We start from the raw sequence: 24,319 nt of genomic DNA, 5'->3' as shown, positions 1-24,319 counted from the left end.
TGTTTTCACAAGATTATTTATTAACTGCATACATGACAAAAATAAGATAAATAAAAAATGAATAACGCAGTAACTAAATTGCTCAAGAGCTTATCTTCTAAATTCACCCATCAGAACAATTTAAAAGAACCCATAAGAACGCTGTCAATATTCAGCCGGTTCATATCATTTCGTGTATCAGTGAGTACTTACAATTTCCCAAGTTGCCACATTTACTAAATTAATATAATTGTATTTTTTTAAGTGCACCACGTTAGATTACGATATCAGTTGTTTAAGTATTCCTTGTCTAATCAATGTCTGGCATTCGGCTGTTGGTAAATAGTGGCGAGTATTTTTTTTCAAAAGGACTGCATCGCCGTCTTCCAGTTCTAGTTTCCCATAGTCCGTCAGACAGAGTACTTCGATGAATAACGATTTGGGAGGCTTCAGATTTTCAGTCAGATCTATTCCCCAATAGCCTATGTCTTGACCGAGAGATCTCATGAATGTGGCCAACGACAGTGAATACTTTGAAAACCATTTAAATTCGTCATCCGATAGGAGTTCCTTTACATCGGCGGGAAGTACAGGTCCGAATTGCCACCGCATTGTGCGTATTTTGATAATTCTGTTATACAAGTAAGCTATGAGACATCTCTTGTTGCGTTCCAATGCACTATGGCGAACCTGGACTGTAGACCATAGTGCCCGATTATCGATAGTTGCATTCCTGAAACAATCACATTTCAGCACAGTTTGTAGAAGAGGTCAATAATTTAATATCAGAATATTCTTTGATAGAAAAGAATGAGGCAAAACAATAAAATCACATTTGGTTGATTGACATCGCCATTTTTCGAGGGATGTGACCCTCCTACCATCGTACCGCCAATAGCAAACATGATACATATTGTGTGACATTTTGAAAACACATCAATAATAATATTGCTATCATTCTAAAGAAATTATTTTAACTATTTAAATATTTGAATTAGTTTAAATATTTGAAACCGTAGTAGTATAAAACCGACATTTTGTCAATTATGGAGCTGCTAGATTTACCGTAGGTTAGCACCATTTACTGTAAAACCACTTAAATGATTAAATTTCAGATAATACAAGATACGCAACGGATCATAAAATGCATTTATTTAATGGCGCTTTGGAAATAATTTTTATCCGCAACCCAGGATGGCCGCTCGGCTTAAGCATCGGCCAATAGTTTCGTGGGTCCCAGGTTCGAATCCTGGGTCTGACAAATACACATATTGTTTTTCAATTTGTGTTTGAGTCAGAGTATGGACCTCATAGGTTGAGCAAATGGCTGACATCCATTTCTCGTAAAAACAAAATCTGTTAAGGGCACACATGCTTACCTAGAGTTTCTGTTTTTTCATTTAAAGTTGAACTATGACATTGAATACTAGGTATGATTTTTAAAGTGAAAGTGATATTATGTTACATCTCTTTTACGCATGCTAATATGATTAAAAAGTTTTTCTTTCTCTTTCTGTCACATTCGAATTTGATTACCAAAGTTTAAACATTTACTATGCGTATTAGCTGACGTGCTTCGTCGTTTACAAATTATAACATGAATTTAAAAAATATATGTATTTATAATATTAAATATATTTTATAATGTACACAGATTTTTTTAACAACTATATTATATATACTTTTATTTATTTGTCGCATATTCAAAATGTTCTTGCTATATTAAAATCTTTTTTTTAGCCGGCCAAGTAAATCCGTATTTTTGGCCATAGACTAATAGAAAAAACTCTCTGCTGTCAGATTATGTTGATAGCAAATTGCAAGATACCTAACGAAGGAATTGTGTTTTATATCAGGAATAAGAAACACTATCTGTAAGTACAATATTATGTTATTTATTACTGTAGTAGTATTCTGTGTGTTTTGCATATATTATTCAAGTGTTAATTTATTGTTTTCTTAGTCTACATTAGTTGCGTGGTTAGTTTAGAGGTTATTGCGAGAATGCCTGTGATTTCATATTTATTTGTTTGATATAATCTAAGGCGTTCTAGTTGTTATTAAACATGTTACCTACCTGATTACTTTATTTTAGTTAATCAATCTTTTTTGATGCTTTGTATTATCACTAATCCGTTTTAATTACCATTCTTCAAACAGTCGCACACTATAAAAGATTAAAAATCACACTATTAACAGTTCATATGTTATGTTTTTTGCAGATGGAGAAAATGTCTACCGAGATCTTTGCTTGTCGACGGTTTCATATGAATAAGATGGAATGAAATAAATCTTTTAATTAATAATGAAATAAATCCGACTTTCGGCGTACGATCCGAACATGGCGTGATTCATATAATATTATTTATGACGTAGACCATCAAGCATATATACCCATTTTATAGATTTAATAGTACAATTACAAAAGGTAAATATAAAGTGACTAATGTTTGTAACCTATAGCTATGTCTATCTCGCATACATATTTAAAAAATAAAACAATTTTATAATTACATTTTTGCACTAAATTTATTATCGATAATGATATAAAAGTTGCTAAATTGATTCATAATATTCTAAAATATAATATAATTTTGCATATCAGTTACTTGTATCATATCAGGTATGTCATTTGGTAGAGCTTACTCTCCAAGTCTTTTCTTTTTCATCCTCAATATCACTTTGATATTAGAAACATTGTCTTTCTAACACCATTTCAAAGACTTTAAGTTTTCTAGATGCTGTATATTAATTCTTCTCTTCGGCTATATCTGCATCTTAGTTGCAGCATATGGATACAATGCGGCGCCTCCAAGAATCTCTGTCACTCTAGTTTTTTTGCATCGTTCCAGGTCATACTAGCAGCCCGTAACTCCGCCAGATATGCTATATAGATAGTATTTAGCGGCCATCCAGGACGCCGGAATCCGGTTGGCTTGAAGAACAGGCAAACCAGATTGGGATTCTCTTCAGGCACTCGCAGCACGTGGCCGGGCCAGGTACAAAGTTGCGTATTCACTCTCAACGTGATGCGAGGCTATTTGGTGCGTTCTTTTATCTCCCGTTACTTCTAAAATTACCGCACACCCAGTATCCGTCGTAAACATCTGTTCTCGAAGCTCAGTATACGGTTGCTCGGAGCCTTTGTAAGGTGCCATGACATAAAAACTAGTAAGATATTTAAAATAGCTGCTAGAATGAATACATTGTTGAAAGGAAATGAAAACTGATAATATGATATATCAATTAATTTGTCCATCTGAAGTTGTAGATATCAGTTAATAATTATGTGTTATACCAGTAATTAAATGCTGACTTCAAATGAAAATTGACTATTAAATATTGAAATAATATATTACCAGTTTTGATTTTTTTAAGTACTATACTATATCCATGGTTCATATTACAATGTCATAGTAAAACTTAGAAGAATAAAATATGTCGTAAGACGAAATCAATCTTGGGGTTTTAATATAAGTTAAATAAATAGTACACAGCTAATTTGTTATTACTTTGAATACATGCCATGTCTTTACATCAATAAAAAACAGAAAAACAATTTAATAATGTATAAATATTTATATAAGACTTAACAACGTCTAGTTAGACATCTAGTTAGACACGATGACCTCCATTTAATTTCCTCTTATTTTAAAATTCACCAAGATATATCCTAATAAGTAGGTAAGTATATTACATTTGTACATATAATAAGTAAATCAAGTACTTAACATAAATAATTATACTGTAAAATTAAATTACAATTGAAGCAGTATATATGGACCCCACAGAGTAATTAACAATATAATAATTTATATAATTATATCGGGTATATACTATATTGACACATTTTAATGAAGTCTATTTTTCTTGGTACCTACGTTCAATGATAAATGTTGTTTTATATTGTAACATAAACAATGGTAATATGCATTGATCTTTCTGATTTTTAAACTGTGATATCTATTTTATATATCTATTGATTTCTATGTGTATTATTGATACATTATTTATTTCAAATACAATAATTTCAAAACTAACAGTAAATAATATATAGAAAGCGTCATGTTGTTTAGTTGGAACATCTACTAGGAAATTCCATCCAATCCAAATTCAATTTTTACCAGGTGGGTACTTGTAGGTCAGTTATTTTTGGAATAAAATGAATCCCTTAAAAAATATGAAATAAGAATAGAATGATAAATATTTGTGAAAATTTACCAAATCAACATGTTTAACGTGAATATTTTCACACTAAAATGATAAATATTGTTAAGAAAATATACACAAACAGTTCATTCAGAAGTTATGACGTTTAAAAGATCCCGCGAGTTAACTCGTGCGTGGCACTGATCATGAGGTGATATCAGTTATAATCATTTATGAGGAATGGTTATAAGCCATTGGCACAACCAATTTGGTTTTTGACCTTGAGAACAAAATGTACTTTTTACACGGAACCAAAACTCACGGCTGCAGAGACGAATGCTTATACAAAATATGGCGCAGTGGAATCGCCAGCAAGATCAGGTATCATTATTTAGATGTAAGTATACATATTATTTTGAATTTCATAAAATTACACTCGTTCTGGGTGTCTCGTAACAGTAAACTATATTAGTAAATTAGATATATCTTGATGAACTATAAAATAGTGATGTAATATAGACTTGTTGAAAATATATTAAGCATAATAAAATTTAAAATAAAAATTTAGAAATTCAGCCTTTCTGGTTCTCTAATATTCATAGATCTACTGGTTCTGGGATCTACTATTTCTGGCAGTAGACAATTCATATAAAAGTGATATATCTTTTTTTCAATCTTTTCAATCCAAAATGTCTCGTCTTTTTTGATTAATTCTATTTTAACAGGAAAATTATGTCCCGTCCAAACTCCAAATAAACAGACATCTTTCTTAGTAATATGAAGCTGCCCCTGAATCTGGAAGTACCAATCGTGATTTTTATCTATTACCATATTCCTGTCTTTATCTACTTTCCAAAATTTAATTTTTTTCTGTACAATAGCTTCATCTGCACTTATTCTAGCAGCTGAGAAAGGACATTTTATTTCAATAATTGTATCATCATCGCTGATGCCATCTGGCGTTGCACCGATAAAATCATACACATCATCGATAAACAATCCACATCTCTCAATCTTAATCCGTTCTTGTACACTAAGCTGTTGTAAAGCTATTGATTCATTTTCTTTACCATATTTTACCGCTTTCACGTTGGCTAATGATTGGCTATATAATAAACGTTTTACCAAAGGCCCAAATTTTGTATTTTCTCGCCGCTTACACACCTTACCAAAAACAGAGGCAGTAAGAAGGTTTCGTCGCCTTTCTAGCCATTCTGCACATTCAGATTGTAATACGGTGCGTCTTTCTATATCCCTCCTCTCATAGTTTGTCAGTTTGAGTTTTTTCAAAAAAGTTTCTTTTAACAATTGATATTGATTTTTGTCCATATCAGGTTTTTGGCAACTCTCTCCATAATCTGGATTAGATAAAGGAACAGTATGTATTGGTTTTCGCCAAGATTTTCCTATTTTTTTTTTATTTATTTTCAACCTTCTTGATTCTAAGCGATTTATGAAGGCTTTTGGGCTATTTTTATAAACTTGTTTTTGAATTGTGCAATGTAACTTATTTGTATTAAATGCGATTACCGCCGCTGCACATCGTCCCATGTACGATTGTCTTTGAGAGTAGTTAATTCTCTTGCCGCCTACAAATTTTGCAATCATGTTATTAAAAGATTCTGAAATATTAGTAGAAAAATTATAAATTAAACTTTTTGAATTTAGCACCAAACGAGAATTATATATCATTAATTGAGAAAATAGACTGCATTCTTTTAATGCTGGTACATAATTTACATCAAGCATGTCCTCTGTATTTGGTTCATTTGTACAAAAATATGGTAGACAAGAAGTATGGTCTCCAAAAACATGGTGCGGTCCATTAAATAAATCTTTTTTCAGAGCGATAACCTTTTCTTCGAAAGTACTATCTTGTAGTTTTCTATACTTGATTGCACCTATGACGGCTTTCCGCAGACGTCTTTTTCTTGACGCAATGATTTTTCTTACATTCAAGGGATATCTTGTGTCTTTGGTTAATGCCTCTATTTTGCCACAATAATTTCTAATTAAATGGTTTTTACATTCAACTTTCTCGACAGTTACATTCGGATAAGGGTGACAATCAAGAATTTTTTTGTATGTGCTGGAATCTCCATCAGCAATCAATTTTGAATAAATCAATCCATGTGTATTAATAGATTCTTTAAAGCCTTCTAATATTGCTGTAGATTCCATTCCACCTGACGGACCGGTATAATTTAAAAAGCATTTATGTTGTTGAGCAGGGATATTTTTATTTTTAGCTTTGGCGCACAAATCGCAATATTTATTTTTCACTGACATGTACAAAATCTTTCCGGTTCTTTGACCAATGATCGTGGCAGCGCCAGATGCTGCGGAATAATTGCATCTGTATGAACGTTTCGACCAACAGCCGTCTGCAACAACTGATATCATGGGAATACCAGAAGAATCGACGTCACCATTTTCGATTGCAAGTTGTCGCTCTTCTTTCGCAGCGTTTTCCATACTCTTATTTTTGGTTTCTTCAAACCACTCGTACACCTTCTGTTGACTCTTTCTGTATGTTCTTGCTGTAATCGATGGTACGTCAATTGCTGAACACATTTCTTCCAGATTTGAAAATCCACTGCCGATACTGATTATACTGGATACAAATGCGTCACACAGATTCATTTTGTTTTTGTTCATTTCAGTGGTATATAATTTTAATTTTTTACCACAAAGTTTACATTGAATAAAAAATGTACTACTAAAGTTATCCCGATTTTCCCCAAAAATTTCTAAATGTGATAAATTACAATTAAATGGAGAATCATGGTGGCTAATTAATTGAAGTTGTTGGAAAAAATATGAAAAGTCTATAATTCTACGGCCTTCTACACGGAATTTAGGGCTTGAATCTTCAATTTCATTTTCTATAATAAATTCTTCGTGTTCGTGTTCAAATGTGGGATGAAATTCTGGTTCAGGTAGTATGCTTTGAGGATTTCCATGCTCAGGCATAGTCTTCGGCAATATATCAATACTATAATACATTCAAAAATATTAGTTTAGTAGATAGTTAACAGAAAACAAAATGTATAGCTGCTATTAATTATTGTACCAGATTATAATTTTTGTCACAGACACACTAATTTCGAATAAGACATGGCACAAACATAATATAAAAATAATATAAGTACAAATGATCATTATACTTAATTGTGTGTATTAATAAGTAATACGCAAAACTTCCTTTTGCAAGATAAATAAATATTGTGAACCAAAATTTTCTGTGAAATGTGGTTTTTTCAACTATGTATAATTATGTCAAATTATAAAATAATAATTTCAAACCTTTGTGTTTTTAATGTATTAATATTTCCATCTTTTCTCCTACGTCTTTTTTTGGAACTTCCAGCCATCGGATAGTGAGTTCGTGGCATTTTTTGTAAGTACAATCGATATAAATAATTGTGATAATATTGTTAGGTACCTATGTCAAAAACCGAGGATGAAAATTTCGCATTCCCGCTGAAATAAATGACGTTCATAGTATTGCCAGGCTAAACTTTCGAAATTAAAGTTAGTTTTTAAAAAAAAAATTACATTGGAAAATATTATGTAAGTACAGGCATCCATTATTATGTTATTTGATGAAAGTATTCTTTAAAATCATCTGTATTATTATAATCTCGCAAATTCATAATTTAGTAAAAGTTAAATTTTCTGTAATATAAACATCAGTAGGTACCTAACCTATGTTGATTCATAATTTTGGCTAAGTAAAAAATATAGATATTTTTACTTCGCGATGTGTTTGGGGTGTTCTAAATTATGTAAGTATGTTTAATAACAAATGTGAAATTCGTAAAACCTCATGTGTATTATTTATTAAATAAAAATAGTAAAACTAATAGTAGATACAAATGGTGAAAAACTTCATTCTCTTATTTACTAAAATATCAATTCAATAATATTTTAGTAGATATGGCAATACTGGACGACCCGATATATGTCACTGAAATAAAATAAAATCTATCACAATTTATAAAATACATACCTACTACAATCATAATTATTTTGAATGTAGAGGGAGATAGTTATAGAAAGGGACAGAAAACTGATTGCTATGTTGCAATATTAGGCAAAATAGATTGCAACAGTGTTAAAAATTATAATGTATGATTTAGTATGACATAACGTAGAATTGACGCAAATACAAATTTCTTCAGATTTTTTTTTGTTTTGTCCTCAAATGTCAAAATATGTTTTCCTTTTGAATAATATGTTCGAATTTGTGTTTGTTTCGCCTATTTTTGTGTTCAATTTGTAGCATTCACTTTTATAAACATATTTTTGTACAATACTTGTGTGTTGGCGTATTTTTTTGGTCATATAAAGTTAAAATAATACCAGCTAAAGATTCCATACATCATACACCAATTCGCAGGTGGGTCTGGCGGATATCAAGATGGTCGAATATTTCGTGGAAACAGTTGTTTTAAAAAGGTCTCTATTTAGTATTACAAATTTATAACTAACAAGATATTTCATCATTTATTCAATGATTAATGATAAACCTTCTGATACGTAGCTTTATATTATTTCGTATGTCTATAATTGTAGCATATTTAAATAACAAAATGTCCACTCGCTTCCATTAGATTTAGAACCAATAGAAACTGCAAATATTATAATTATACTGAATATATTTTACTACATTATGTTTTATAACATTACAACTATCTATAATAAATCGTTTGAGATAATAATTAAGGGAAAAATTTGTCATCATCACAGCCTATTAATGTCACAAAAATATGGCTTCGTTCTCAATTATCACGTTTCACGGTTTCAAAGAATATTATTTTACGTCATAAAAATACTTTATGTAGTTATCAAATGTTTTACATAAATATTTGACGATGAATAAGCTTCATAATGATATAAATAGTTTTTCTACAAATCTTACGTACTATTCAGGCTTAACCTCTGAAAATACCAGAAAATAGCTGACATGGAACACCTTCCCCCTTAATACAAACCTCCACCCTGTGGAGGCCCATATAAGGATTAAATTAATCCATCCTTTTTTATATGGGAATGTTTAATTCAAGCGTATTCAAGAATGCTGAAAAAATGCCAAATAATTAAATATTATGTTAATAATATGCTAAATTACAATACATATTCAAATAGCTAAATTTCCGTTTTTTATCTCTACAGAATTTATTAAATTCATTATTTCGTTGTACCTGGTCACCCAATCATTTTGAACATATTAGTTTGATTAAGACTAGATATACCTAAGCTTGCCGGCAACACCGAGTCGAGTCCCGTTTGATTGAGAGAGAGTTTAATGCAGAAATTATATATTATGTATTTTGTTTCTTGTTTACGGTGTATTGAAAATCTATGCTATTAAAAATCAACCAACATAATAGAGATAGGACAATTTCAATATTAAATGTTTTATTTTTCCTGAAAGGTCATAGTTCTATTTATCGCTGTTCTGTTTTGTCGCTGTTCTGTTTTTTCATGTTCTGTTTTGCCACCGTTCTGTTTTCTCATGTAAACCACAATAACAGCTGTGCTATTCCGGACATCGTGTGACTGGTTTCTTTCAAAATTAGTTTATAACGATTCAAAAATACTATGAATATGCTAAGATCTTGGATAACACACATTAATTTGTTATTAAACACCAGTTTGGTTTTTTAGCTTTCTCACTTTGATTTTTGCAATATTTAAATTACTTAGATTTGAATCAAGCATAATTTAAAAAAAAAAAACACATTTTCAGAAATATATCACTTTTAAAAAGACATTTTCTATCCAACACCATAATTTTTCATGTGTTTCCATCCATCTATCACAAATTGATTGTAATGTCGTTTATTACTTTCTATAAAACTTTCAAAATCTGAAGTCGGTACCCTTGTGTACATCTGATTTTTAACAAAAAAAAGCAAACTATTAAATTACATTAAATTATTAGTAAGTTCAAGTAAGTTACATCATAAAAAATATTGGAGAAATCCACGACGTCGGTTAGTAATTGAAGTAATAGGTATCTACTTTGATTTAATAAAAACAAAAACCGATTGCCAAAGTAGCTGGATTTAGAAGAACGCTGATCAGTCGGTATTAAAAAGTCCAATAGTTAAAATTTGTCGCAATTAGTATGTCACTGCGTAGCATAGAGGTACATGCGACGGACGGGGCGTAAATCCAGGAGATGCAGGGTTCGATTCCCTGCCGGGGGTGGCTTACTTTTTTCAAAAAGATTTTTTCTATTGGTTTTAATATATTTTCTCAGTAAGTGTTTTTCAAAATTATGTATGTTCAAAAAAAAGCAGTTACCGTAGACTGAGGTCGCCATGCACTTGAGTGTGCTTTGACTGAATTTACATGACTTTAAGTTAAATATTCCCATGAAAAAGAGGAGCAAATATAAGTAAAATTAAATATTGAGATAAAGCACCAAAATCAGGTAAGAATATTGTGAAATTAACATAAAAATACTTCTATGCATAGACTAATCTTCTATGTTAAGTATGTACTTTTTTTCGCGGCTTAGAAACAGCTGTCTATGATTAACAAAAATAGCTTTGTTTAAAACCTTTGAAAATTCAACTACTTAACAACCCAACATGCATACAAGTTGAATATGAATATAATTTTGTTAATATTGATAAGTTAAATTTTGCTGAATTGAATGTTTCTAATTGGCAGATGCTACGCAATGATATATTGTTGTTTTTGATAATGGCCGGGAATCCTATCGTCATTTTGCTTCTGATTGTTGAAATGTTAAGTTAATTTGAGAACATACTACTGCCCCAGTGGTACGATTTTTTTTTATCTATCTAGTTTTATTGTTGTGGGCTCAATGTTACGAGAGCCTACGAGAGTTCGGTTATTACGATGACAGATATAGCGAAATCTCGGTTGTAATGAGGAAACATTCGTTGACATTTTAGTTTATGATTTTCTCCATGCATTTATTCACTGTTATAACGAGCAACTTATCGGATATACCGAGCTAAAATACCGTCAAATTTTTTCTTAAAACTGTTAATATGTTTATCGTTTAAAAACATTTCGACGCTAAGCAATAAAATCCGACCAGACAGGATGCCGCCGGGATCGCATTACGTTTATGACACTAGTTAAGTGAAATAAAACTTGCTCATTTGCATTTACATTAATTATTGGTAGTATTTTAAAGTGGAGATTGCAAATTTTCATCCGGATAGGCTCTCGTAACATTGAGCCTATAATATTTTCATTTATCGACAATAATTGGTAGCAATCCTCGCTCGGATTTTGAAATATATTGTTGCAGCCAAAGGGTTACAATGAAGTGTAAATCGCAGAAATGTGTCAACATATTAGGAAAGACAATAAACCTCAAGATATCTTGATAAATAAGAATATACTTACGCATCTGTCATATTGGACTTGAATAAAACTTCCATTTCCTGTAGAATATTACGAACTGCGTCATCCTGTAAATATCATGTCACACAATCAGAAAGGAAAATTATTGCAACTGTGATGATAAAATTTTTGTATTCACCAAAGCTGATGAAAACGTGCTGGCATGGATTGAGGTTTTACCGGTGCCTCTGTAATGTTGTCTTAATAATGTGATTTTATGTTATTGTGATTTGTGACAGTGCTTTTGTTTGAATATCTTTTCAGTATGTTATTTTATGATAATTGTATGATATTTGTTTTTACTGTCGAATATAGTGGGTTATTTTGTCGTACTCCATATCGTTTTTGTGATCTAGGTCTTTTGAGACCAATAACTAAAAAAAATCCTCACACAACCCTCTGTAACTGAAAAATAAGTAGTTATGTTAAGTTTTGGATTGTTTTCCACTAGGTTGTTAGGTTTTTGGTCTCAAACACCTTAACCATAATGACGATATTATGGAGTACCATAAAATTACCAAAAAATTAAATAAAAAGCATATTTCTCTCACATTGTATGCAGGCATTGCATCACTACATCGTTGGGTATCTTTTAAAAGTTCAATGGCTCTTTCAGAAAACATCATCCCTGTCCGCGCTATAAATATTTACTTTATTTTGCCTTTTCCCTTGCAGCGTAATCGTAAGACTACGTGGTTGCGAATTGTAAAAACATAATAATATTATAGGGAGCACGGAAAATAACATATCACGGAGCTGTCAATATATCAAATAGTAATCAAGTACATAATACTTCAAAAGTTCAAATAATTGGCCATCTATGGTAAAATGGCTAAACCAAAAAGCATATACCTACTTCAATCACAGAGTCAGTGCTGCCATATTTTGAAAGTGGAATTATAGTACAGTGCCTTCAAAATTATAGTATTTCGGCAAAAAAATATAGTACGCGTTGAGTGACCAATAATTTTCTGCATTTTCAATAAATTAAACATGGGGTAATTAACGTCTGGTTTTTTTAGACAAAATATTCATGAAGGATAATTTATTAACGTCTCGTTTTTTTAGACAAAATTCAAATTTTAAGTCAGTGGTTTCCAAACTTTATGTTACTACGCCTCCCTTTTAAAATAATCTAATCTAGGCGCCTCCCTCCTTATTTCATTAAATAATACATACACCTTTTAAATAGTCAACAATGTACCTACTTACAAAATATACAAATTATTAGTTTATTAACTTACGAATACAAAAATGAAAAAAAAAATAAAAAGGTCTTACTACTTATATAACATTATTTTTTGACGAATGTGCTTGTTTATTAGCACAATCAATTTCAATAGAAAACAATCCAAATTCACCTTCGTTCATTGACAAAATAAATGGATTTTATCATGGACAACACATCCTGAAGCGGACCCTCCGGGTCAGGATTTTTCAACCATATATTTAAAATATTTAATAGTTCCGAAACAAAGTAGCAGGCGACTGTTTTTGATATTAATAAAATAATGTGAAAAGTGCATTAGAAAACTAACCAAGAACTCAGTAAATAGATTTTTGTTTGCTTCAATATATCTGGCGTAGAAATCATTTAAAAGTGGAGAGATGGCGAACTTTTTTTTGTCATTTGATTTCCTAAGCTCCATTTTTTATGAATGCCTTCACTTTGTCATTTTAAATCAGTGAATGCATTAGTGGTCCTTGGATTGATTTATTCATTCATTTTTTTTAATTTAAAAAAAATAGACAAGTTTAATAACAAAATTATCGTTCCTAAACAAATTTGCCTCAAATTTCAACATTATGATTAATTTGACCCTTTTATTTACGAGATATTGCGCTTCGCAATAGTATAGAAATGAGGGGTTATAAAATTATTTTCCATATTTGCAGAAAAGTTTGCAAACAACCTTTTATAAGACTGTTTTTTATGTAGTTTAAAACTAGCGGCCGTTTTATAAACTATGCATATGCAAACTGCAAACCCAGTGACGTCCCGTGGGGGTAGGCAGATTGAGCGTCACTTTGGGCGGCAGTTACTCGAAGGGCGGCAAATCGAGGAGAATCATTTGGAATGTATATAAATAGCTATCTAAACTTACTAATAACGAAAATATCATAAAAAAATTCAGCTAAGTGGTTTTGTCGGGTTCGCAACATCTAGTTTACTTCCTTTGCCCTTCTACGTCCTTGGTAACCAAAAACAACACGTGCAGATTTGCGAGTAATTACAGTCTGATATTTTGTTAGTAATGTATCCATACAATACATTTCCTAGATATTGGACTCATAAAAGGATGATAAAAATACTTTAAAAAAAATGGGGCGGCATTTTGGCGCTGCCTAGGGGCGGCATTTTATTTAGGGACGTCACTGTGCAAACCTGTGGCTACATTAATTGTGTTAAACTTTTCGCGCCTCCTTTTGCAACACTCCGCGCCTCCCAGTTTGGAAATCGTTGTGTTAAGTAATTAACGTCACCTTTTTTTAGACATGGGGATTATTTTTTTTTTGCTTCTCACGGATTATTTTGGCGTTGTTTTTCTTCTATTGGCAACATTTTTTTCGATTTCTCAAAATTATAGTATTTTGGGCGTACTATACCTGTTTTATATCGTACATAGTACGCAGACGAAAATTATAGTACAGATACTATAATTATAGTACGGTTGGCAAAACTGCAGTGACAGAATAGAAAAATGTTCCCTGACTTCAATAATTGCAGGCCCTCCATTGCGACCGTCCGATTTGTCTATCCTCTGTTACTGATCGACGAACGAATAAAAGAGTTGAGCTGTCAAAAGTCAAAAGTTGCGATTATCGTAATGTCTTCTGATTATCCCACAAATTTGTGTTATGTATACCTATGTAGACTGGCATAAAATAATATAATAGTGAAAACAGCACTATTGTTAGGTACGTTTTCGTTTATGAATTTCATAAATACATAGGTAATTAAAAAAATTGATAAATCTCTCATTTTCTAATGTGGAAATTAACAAATTAATCGAATTAATCAATAAAAATTTGTAAAACAATTATACAGATTTTTTAGTCAGAATATATTCGTAAAGTGATTGACGGACGAATAATTCTGAGACCTATTTACCTAGATTACCGATGTGAAACTCCAATTTTTTTGGGTACGTTCGTTTGTGTATCGTTAGTGCACGAATTTTTTTCGTTGATATACATAAATAATTTCGAATATTTTTATCGAATATATTACCTATTTAAAAAAAATGATGTATAAAGCCTCCCCCAAACCAAAGCGAATATTCGCAGCGAATTATTCGCCAATCAAGCTCGTATTGGCTTACGGGACAGAGCACGCTTGCGCGACCGCCTTGCGTCTTGAGTGCGAATTTGCAGCGAATATTCGCTGCGATTTTCGGGAACTCTGTCGACAGCGAATTTATTCGCGGCGGACAATTTCGCCAAGGGAATTAGTAAAATCAAAATGGCGAAGACATTGAGCAGATGATCGAGTTGGTCCGGAAATATCCAATCCTTTATGATTTCTCTGACAGTGACTACAAAACATAAGAAAGAAAGATAAGATATGGGATGAAATTGGCAGGGAAATTGTTGAAAATGGTATGAAGGTCGTCATAATAATATTATGTAGGTATCTTTGTCTAACCAAAGTATGTAAAGTTTTTTGACAGGATGAATACGCTATTATAAATAAATAACTTTAATCTAAGGTCCCGATATTTAAAAAATACATATTATTAATTTGCGTCATGCACAGCCTTTAATAACAGAAACTTTATAACTTTGATTGTTAGTGCACTGACAGTTCTAACTTATTGCGATCGTTTGACGTTTTGGTTTCGACTTTCGAGCAGTCATATCAATAATGTTATAATTAGGTATCATTTACAATACCTACTTCAATCATATTCGGTATCGGTCACGTAAATACCCATGTTATATTCGTTGATAATATTTTTTTAGGTTAGATAGGTACCTAGTCTTTAAGATTATTTTTTTGCATCTAACATTATGCAGCATAGCATTTCTATTGTAGCTAAAGATATAATATACATATAGGTAGATAAGTAGGTACTCCATGTCGTCATTGTGGTATTTTGTAAGGTTTTAGACCAAAAACCTTACATACTACTTACTATCGGGTTATTTACAGTAGGACATACCTAGGTTGTGTTTGTTTTTTGATCTCAAGAGACCTCAATCACAAAAACGATATTATGTACCTATATACCTACTAGGTATATATTTCCTTCATTATGTATAGGTATATTGAGCTAATAAACTGGTTTTGCCCAGTGCCGACCGCGAACCAAGATAATATCTACATGTTCCATGTACCTATCTAACATAACCAATGTTTTCTGTTTCACATTAATTTGTATACCTACAAACATTTTAAACTTAATTGAGATGTTCTTAAACTTCTGTTCATGTAATATTATGTAGGTAGGTATATCTTGGTCTGCATTAGGCAATAAGATTAATAATTTTATGTGCATGTAAATATAAAGGTCAGGTACCTCCTCTAAGTACATAATATTATATTATCATCATGGATACCTACCTGAATGATGTTGGAGATATACTAATGCTTTGTGATGAATTTAATTTTCGCAAAGATCTTCAACCTTTCAACGTAGGTACAAAGCACCAGAAGAAATTAAAAATGAAACCCCCGGCATTAACAGGAATAAAATAATATTTCATCATAAACATCAGTCGGGGTCATTCCACTGCTAGATGAAAGCCTCTTCTAGCTCCTTCTACTATTTTCGGTCTCTAGTTCTTCGCTGCTACATACTTTTATTGTACTTCACGTGAACAAAGAGATCAACTAAGTGAAGTGTCAATCAACAAAAGTGGCATTTGTGCACAATGTTAATGAATTTTCCAAAACATTAAGTGTGATAATATAATATACAAGGATGAATAAGGCGTGGGCGAGGGCCAAGGTCCATTTTATGATTCCTCTATTGATGTACCTATTTTTATTAAGAAAAATGTTTGCCGTAGAATGGGGTGAATACTGAATAGACCCTTTTTAAAATTTCTATTTTTCTGCTACACATTATTCGGACAAATATGAATGACTTAAAACCTGTTTCTATGGACATAATCATACTCTAAAATATTTTTAAACTACCATTTATTATCAAACAGCCAATTTTGTGTGATGTCTCTTTCTATCCAGCGTTGGGGTGATTATAGACATGGCGGGTGGATAGAATCGAATAATGGTAATTTCCTAATGTTAAAAATGTAATTAAGTACCTACTGTACATTACAAATTTATGTAGGTACATTTAAGTATGTAAATCAAAATCAAAAATATAAATTTAAATGTTATACAACACAGTATCATGTAAGTATTTAAAAAAACATATACTTACATAAACATCTATTTATCCAAGAATTATTTGATACTTGAATCTGTATTTTATATACCATATTCGATGGATGTATGTGGTGTATTTTGTAAAATATTTGGTACGTATTTATTATTTAACTAAGCGTATTTAATTTGCTACGTGACCTGTAGCTCTTTTATAATCACAAATTATTGTTGAATGTTCCGAAAATGAGTTTATGTGCCGAAACAGCTGTCAAGGTAAATGACTCAGTTAAAGTAGAATTAACAAAAATAACTATATTTCAAAACCATTATAATCCATCTACCATATAAACACCATTTCAAGTAATAAAGAAATAAAAAGTCACCTAATTAAATAATATTGTACTAGAAAAAATATACTATCTATATACCCACTTAATTTTCATTTAAATTTGTAAAACGCCCGGTTACTAAATAGAGGAAGGACAGTCTTCTGGCACGACCGAATCACATTGGAACGGTGTTATTGTCATTTGAAAGTAACAATACCGACACCTAAATGAGTCGCCTGCACTGCCAGAATCATCTGAACCCTGTCTACCTATCTATATACAATTTATTGTTATTTTTTTTCATATTTGTCCATTTTATTACAATATCGTGTTACTTTTAAAGCTCATTGTAATTCTAATAATTATATAAATATTTTTCTTTTATTCTGTGCAAAAATGATTATTAAAACTTTCTTAACCTAAACCAAGTATTTTTTATTGAATGATCCTGCAAAAATATTCAAGTACAGTTAAGTGACATATTTTGTTTCGGTGTATAAGCCATAAATAAATATACATAAATTATATTTAATATATACATGTATACTGTATGTATAGCCACGGTTGGTCTTGCACTTGTTGCTGTAGCTATGCGATCTGGTGTGGTCCATTATCCAAAAACACTCAATCACATCCCTGGTCAAACAGCGGGCAGCCGTGTAGTGAGTCTGGCTGGCCTATGGTGGCACTAGAATGATTTCAATATACACAGTCTGTTAATTTGAATATGTTTTCGACTGAAAGTTGTAAAAATATTAGAAATCAGGATTTAAATAATTAAAAAACTGTTTCATTAAATATCATATTCATACCTATGCAAAATTTTGATTCCTTTGAAGTACCTATACAAAATACGGATGAATATAAACCAAACAAAAATATTTGTTACTGGTACTGCCATAGTAAAGTAAAGTTTAACATACTTCCCTAATAAAACAAAATTCCCAATTCTTGTCGTTCTGTAGATGTTTCATTTCAGTTTTTACCAACGATCCACTAAATATGAATTGGTCATAAACACTCAAAGGAAATCTGGCACTCGAGTGCCAGATTTCCTTTGTCAGATACCTGCATAAAAATAAATGTCATGTTATGATATTATACGTAATGAATATGAATGGATCAGAAACAACATAGATTTTATTACGAATTTCACAGTTACAGAAAATTTTCTGCGCTCATTTTTGAAAGTCTCCAAGTATGACGGGTATATTCGCACATGGGTGCAGTTAATGCACCCAATGATTTTCGGGAAACCTGCCCTTTCTTGAAGTCTGAAATTAAAAAATATTTTTACCGACACAAAATAATATTCCCGTTAAATTCTTATTGAGTAGGTAATTTACTTGTTGTGTCTATGCGCAGTTACTCTAGTTACATGACATGTACATTGTAATATTGTATAAATTGATCAGAGGGTATCAACACAACACTAAAGACTGTCAGCGCTGTATGGCGACTGTATGTAAGTATTACTAAGCACTGCTATTATAGCATCGGACACGTTTCCTATGCATCTGCTTACTGATGCCTGGCTCATTGCGCAGAAGACTAGGCCTACCCGTTTTTGGTACGCTCCCTCTGCGTAGAAACGCAAAATAGGTAGTCAAAACCTACAATTCAAATAACGGAGACATGTTATTTCAATAGCATATTACCTTCAAATCCTGTTAACCCTTCATGGTAAATGCTTATTTATAATATGTGCAGTTATGAAACTGAGTAAATCTATCTTATCTATGAGCCATGGCAATCTTGCCCTGTCATAGAGTAAGGTTATATTAAATGTCGATGTAATTTGTCGCACGCCATCTCATTATATCTTCAGCGTGTAATAAGCATTCAGAAGACGTGTACATTTTGTCAACACACAACTGTCACTTTGACATTCGTATATGTATTTAGTCTATGGCTGCATCCAATGCTGCCACCTTGTTTCAGATAATTAAAATACACTTTACGCAAAGTGGGTAAAAGTTGTAGCAATTCTGAAAGCGCTATAGTGTACGTGTATTTTTTATATTTAATTCATAAAAATTATAGAATAATTGGCGTAAAATATTAATAATATTTACAATTTTAAATCTGGCGCGTAAATAAAATTATTTAGTCTATGGCTGCGTCGCTGACGCTTTGGTGTGGGGCCAAGCGGTAGCGACAGCGATAGCGAGGGCGTTGCGAATTCGCTGCGAATATTCGCTTTGGTTTGGGGGAGGCTTTAAAGTCAATCTTTTGAAAAAAGGTAGGTAGGTAGGTACGTATTTTGGAAAAACCAACGAATTAAAAGTGGGGGAAACGAATTTTTACAACATACCACCTTATGTAGTTTTGGAACGTGTTCCAATTCTCTTTGGTTCCAATAGGAATAGACAATATAGTAAAAACACAATCCGTCACAATCACAAACGCACAAACCATTGTGAAACGAACATTGAGTAGTGATAGTGTATATCGCGCCGAGCATCGAACGAGTTTTCCGAAAACAGCTGCTGTTATTTAAACGTCAAAGTGTATTCTTGTTTTGCTGAAATGATGTTGTTTTTTTGTTTTTAGTGTTCATATACATAATATTCTAACATTTCTTTATTGTTTATCCGTTTCATAAGTTTGTCTGACACGGGCTAATATCAATTAGTTGAATGTTATTACGTTTGTGCAAGTTTTGAATCGCGTATTTGTTTATTAGAATAATTGTTTGTATTTCTTTTAAAAGTATATACAAGCCTTATAAAATGAGTGGAAGGTCAAGTAGGAGTTCCCACACTTCATCGAATCAACCGAAAAAGACTTCACTCGATGATGCGAAGAGTCACGTCGAAGATGATTGCTTTGTGGATTCTGGATTAATATCTGGTGAAAATTTAAGTTGTGAACAGTTTGAAAGCGAAGAATATAAGTCTGACACAGATTGTCGAGTAAATGAAGATAATATCGATGAAGATATCGCCGAAGACTATGAACCTGACATGGGAAAGATTGACAGCGGATTCGACATCGGCGAATCATTTTCTGATCTTCATTTAGAGAATGAACCGAGGAATAATCTTAATTCGGGGCAGACAGATATACAAAAATCCACTGCACGCATGATTTCAAACATCTCTCCAAAACCTGAACCGTGGGAACTGTATTTCAGACAAGATGACAACGGAGATACGTAAGTTGCTGGTTTTTCAAAGTATGCCATAGTTCTATGTAGTAATATAATTTTTGTTGATTATGAATAGAGTCATTATCTTGACCGGGGAAACTTGATTTATTATTCACGCGGCTAGCTGGTATTATGTGCGTGCAAAGTTTTATCTTGTGGTTTTGAGTGGGGGAAATTAATATTGTTTACAATTTACATTTACAACAATATAGTTATTATCAATAAATTGTACTCTCTACCAACATTTAAAGAATGTCTGACTTCAGTGTGTAACATTTTCACTAGAATTTGTATTTTTTATTTCAATATTCTTCAAATTAAAGGTGTTACCTTTTGATAAACATGCCATTATTCACTAAAAAATCTACCTACTTTGTTATTTGTACGAGCATTATGGCCTTGTGTGGCTACACTGGCTCAGTGTTGCCAACTAACATTTTCAAAATTCAGTAGATTTTCTATTTTTTCTTCAAAATATCAGTAGATTGACAAAAATGTATGAAATTCAACGATTGTGTTTGGTGAAAGCGTGCATATTGACATAATCTCACAAGAGTATTTTAAAAAATCATGTAAAAAATGACTTATTCATCACAATATCTTCTTTTACTGACCAATATTTCAGTAGATGTACTGAAATTTCAGTAGACATGGCAACACTGCACTGGCTAGTGGCTCGGTCGCTTTGCATGAGGGATGCGCGAAAGTTTTAGTGATTAGAACATAATTCCGATACCTATTCGATATAAAAAATATATCGAAGTGGACTTTTGTTTTCAATAGTTTTTATACATTATTAAGAAAATAATTACTTATTACAGATTATTATTATGCATGTTTGTATCTTTCAATTGCCAAGTTGGTATTAAAAGGAACCAACTTATAAATATAACAAAATAGATAGGTACCTACCTACCTACCTATATATTATAATTTTATGATATTCTTTGGTTAACCTAGATAAATACAATTTTCCCCATATCTCTTGTGACTCGTTTCGGTCATTGGTTTTTTGCTAGCACTGAGCTAATTAATTCGTTTATCCATCGGTATTATTAGGGCTCGAAATGGACCGGAGTGCAGCGTCCTGTCGTGAAATTCTCGACACCAGCGCTACGTTTTGTGGAAAAAATGCGTGTCTGCCAGTACCAAATTTACTCTTGAGGAGCCCTGTGCACATAAAAAATGCTGCATTTGATTTCATTTTAACTAACAATAATATAAATCTTGCCATCTATTGGTATCAATGCCGGAATCAGAGAATTTGGGGTTCTACTCTCTAGGCGCGCAATTATACGAGTTTCTCGAAAATTATCAGTTGATAATGTCTTATTGAAGGGGGACAAAGCTGTTCATAACTATTGTTATTATATTGTGTTTAACTATAATTAAACGTCAACAATAGATATATTTTTGCGATGATCACTTGGATTATATTATATTGTTGGGTTTTACACCTGCGACTATCCCTCCAGGGAACACAGCAATTGCATTTCCTTATACTACGTATTACACACTATTCTGCACGTCTCTCTTTTAGGTCGGTTTAATTCGGATGTTAGTGTTTTTTCCCGCGTAAATTTATAAGTGACATTATAACTGTTGTTATATAAATAATATTATTAAGATGGTATTCTGATTTTCGAAATTATAGTTCTTTCGAGAAAATATTTACAGAATTTATAGGCATACGCGTGATTTTATTTAAAAAAAAAACTCAATACCAAAAAGTATTTTAAAAAAAAATTATATCTCGCCCGGGGATTCAATATTATACCAGTTTTAATTTACTTTCGATATTTTCGATATCCAGCTTAATTATATTGAAGACAACACTATTTTCGCGTGCACACGTTAAATGCAAACATTTATTATTAAATAGTACCTATAATAAAATTATTATTTATTATACAAAATATTCGATAATTAACTTAATTAATAAACAACGATATTCAGTATTGGGTATTATAATTTATAATACAATACTTTTGTGAAAACTTTGTTTTGTAATATTCTCGTCGTACCTGATTAATAAATTATAGATAATGCAATCCTTATGACGTATTTCTCGCGAGTGTGCAAAATTGATGTGATTTTTATAAATAATAATAGTTTCGTGTATTTTTTAACTATAATAAGTATTTAAAACAGTGATAAAACATGGTTAATACTATCGGGAGATCAAGTGAATTGACGTTAGTACCTACTTAATTTACAAGCACTATTATAATTATCATGCAACCGTTACCTAAGTATCATTTATATTTATATTATAAATTATAATAATATAAGTTGATTATTATTATTACCTATTAATAGTGTTGTTGCAATAGTATACCTAGGTATTCGACGTAGTATATTTTTACCACGTTTTTATTAGCTCGTATTCTTGTTTGTCCAGTATAAATTTTTTCTTCTTTGTCCAAGATTTGTATTGGACGATTGAAGATTTTTAACTAACTTCCCGACTAGCTAGACATTTGAAACTTTTAGAATATATCAGAACACGACGACAATGCATTCTTTTAATACTTTTAGCCATTTTTAAGCAGAATTGAATTCATTTTCAGTTAATTCTGTTTTGTATGGAAAGTTATTATTGTTGGTTGCTAAGGGGGTCCTAGCAACTAAATTATTAGTATATACGTGCGTTGCTATGGAAATCAATATGAGATGTCAAAATGACATTTCAGTATTTCTATCAAGTACAATAAAAAGATTTTATTAATACATAGAATTGTCAAGTTTATATGATACAACAGAAAATTTAAAACCGTGGTATATAAAAAGTTCTTTTTATCTTGTAATTATTAGACAATGGGATAATACCTACTTTTGTTTCTCGGTGGATGAAAAAGTTAAGACCACTATATTTGCATCGTAAAAGTCCTAAAGACGACGAGGATAAAAAAGTATGTACTTACTCTCCTTTCGACAACATCTATTGAAGTGATTTGTAGAAAATACTATATGTACCCAGATATCGAGTAATGAGGTACCTATCCGAAAACCGAATCATTTGTGTAGTTCATCAGTATTTGTACAGTGGATCAGTCAAAGACCAAAGCCGACCACCGACTCGCCACGCCGGGCCCCTCCTTAGCCCGGGCCCCCAGGCTAGAGCCCTGTCAGCCCCCCCCCCCCCTTGTGGGGGCCATGGCCCTGGCTTACTATAATAACTCTGTATTATTTATATTGTTTACTTTATAATAATGCCGTAAGCATGCAATGCCTAATATAAATGTTAAAATACGAGGGTTATATGATAAGTTAGGTAAAATTCTAAGAAATGAATTCACAATCCAAAACTCACATAGGTAACATAATATGTCAAGTAGGTATCATCTGTTACTAGGCAACATTAACATTTTTGGGCAGATATGTAGTTTAGTTTATTTTTAACAGCTCTTGAAGCAGACAATCTCTAGTATGTAGATATGTAAAAATGGAGAAAAAGGTGAGTTTCCGTGTTGATAAAACATTTTTGCGTGGAAAAACCATTTCGCAAACCAAAACAAAGCTTGAAAAATATTACGGGGACACTTCTCAGTTGATTAAAATGATTCACGATTGGTTTAGCGATTTTTGTTGTGGGCATTCGAGCACATGAAGTGATGCCGAACGTTCGGGACGTCAATTGAGGTCACCGCACCAGAAAAAATGATCGAGAAAATCCATGATATTGTGATTGGGAGACCGGCGAGTGAAAATGCACGAGATCGGTGACGCTGTAGGCATCCCAATTTAACGGGTTAACACATGTTTCATAATCATTTGGATATGAGAAAGCTCTCCGCAAGTCGATTGCCGCGGTTGCTCGACGAGGGACAAATTCAAAGGCATCTATCTTTGGAGATGTTTAAGCGTAATCCAAATGCATTTCTGCGTCAATTTATAGTTGTGGATCCGTCACTATACACCAAAGATCAAGGAACGGTGGAAACAGTCGGTTTCTTATTCTGGTGAATCGGCACCGAAGAA

At 32.0% G+C, this 24,319-nt stretch overlaps 2 protein-coding genes and 1 long non-coding RNA gene across 3 annotated transcripts in view; 2 read left to right on the top strand and 1 right to left on the bottom strand.

The window, feature by feature from the left end:
* On the bottom strand, positions 1–12,303 carry LOC147078682 (DNA replication complex GINS protein PSF1-like). The gene is made up of 3 exons (XM_085960359.1): positions 12,075–12,303; positions 11,527–11,591; positions 1–712 (listed from the first exon to the last, which is right to left on the bottom strand). Exons 1-3 carry the CDS (start codon positions 12,147–12,149, stop codon positions 259–261), a joined length of 594 nt encoding a protein of 197 aa, XP_085816485.1. The 5' UTR covers positions 12,150–12,303; the 3' UTR covers positions 1–258.
* LOC147078683 (uncharacterized) lies at positions 1,778–4,152 on the top strand. Its single transcript, XR_015072201.1, has 3 exons — positions 1,778–1,853; positions 2,202–2,407; positions 2,832–4,152. It is a non-coding gene; the product is annotated as an uncharacterized LOC147078683 (long non-coding RNA).
* A 7,285-nt stretch (positions 12,304–19,588) lies between the features above and the next one.
* Positions 19,589–24,319, top strand: part of LOC147078681 (uncharacterized) — a 62,421-nt gene continuing 57,690 nt past the window's right edge. The window contains exon 1 of the mRNA XM_085960358.1: positions 19,589–20,344. Within this exon, the coding sequence (XP_085816484.1) occupies positions 19,920–20,344 (425 nt within the window). The 5' untranslated portion in view covers positions 19,589–19,919. The remainder of the gene's footprint in view (positions 20,345–24,319) is intronic.

Source organism: Rhyacophila brunnea, unplaced genomic scaffold (assembly GCF_057557595.1).
Source record: "Rhyacophila brunnea isolate RB1 unplaced genomic scaffold, BYU_Rbru_1.0 scaffold_11, whole genome shotgun sequence".
Lineage (NCBI taxonomy): Eukaryota > Metazoa > Arthropoda > Insecta > Trichoptera > Rhyacophilidae > Rhyacophila > Rhyacophila brunnea.
The sequence above is the reverse complement of the archived record's forward strand: the minus strand, read 5'-3'. Positions and strand labels throughout refer to the sequence as shown.

Excerpts from the sequence above, each read along its gene's own strand:
- LOC147078682 (XM_085960359.1), bottom strand. The coding sequence starts at position 12,149 with ATGATGTTTTCTGAAAGAGCCATTGAACTTTTAAAAGATACCCAACGA. Across the intron at positions 11,592-12,074 it reads ATGCAATGCCTGCATACAAT|GATGACGCAGTTCGTAATAT; the intron begins GTGAGAGAAATA and ends TGATATTTACAG. Across the intron at positions 713-11,526 it reads AAGTCCAATATGACAGATGC|GAATGCAACTATCGATAATC; the intron begins GTAAGTATATTC and ends TGATTGTTTCAG.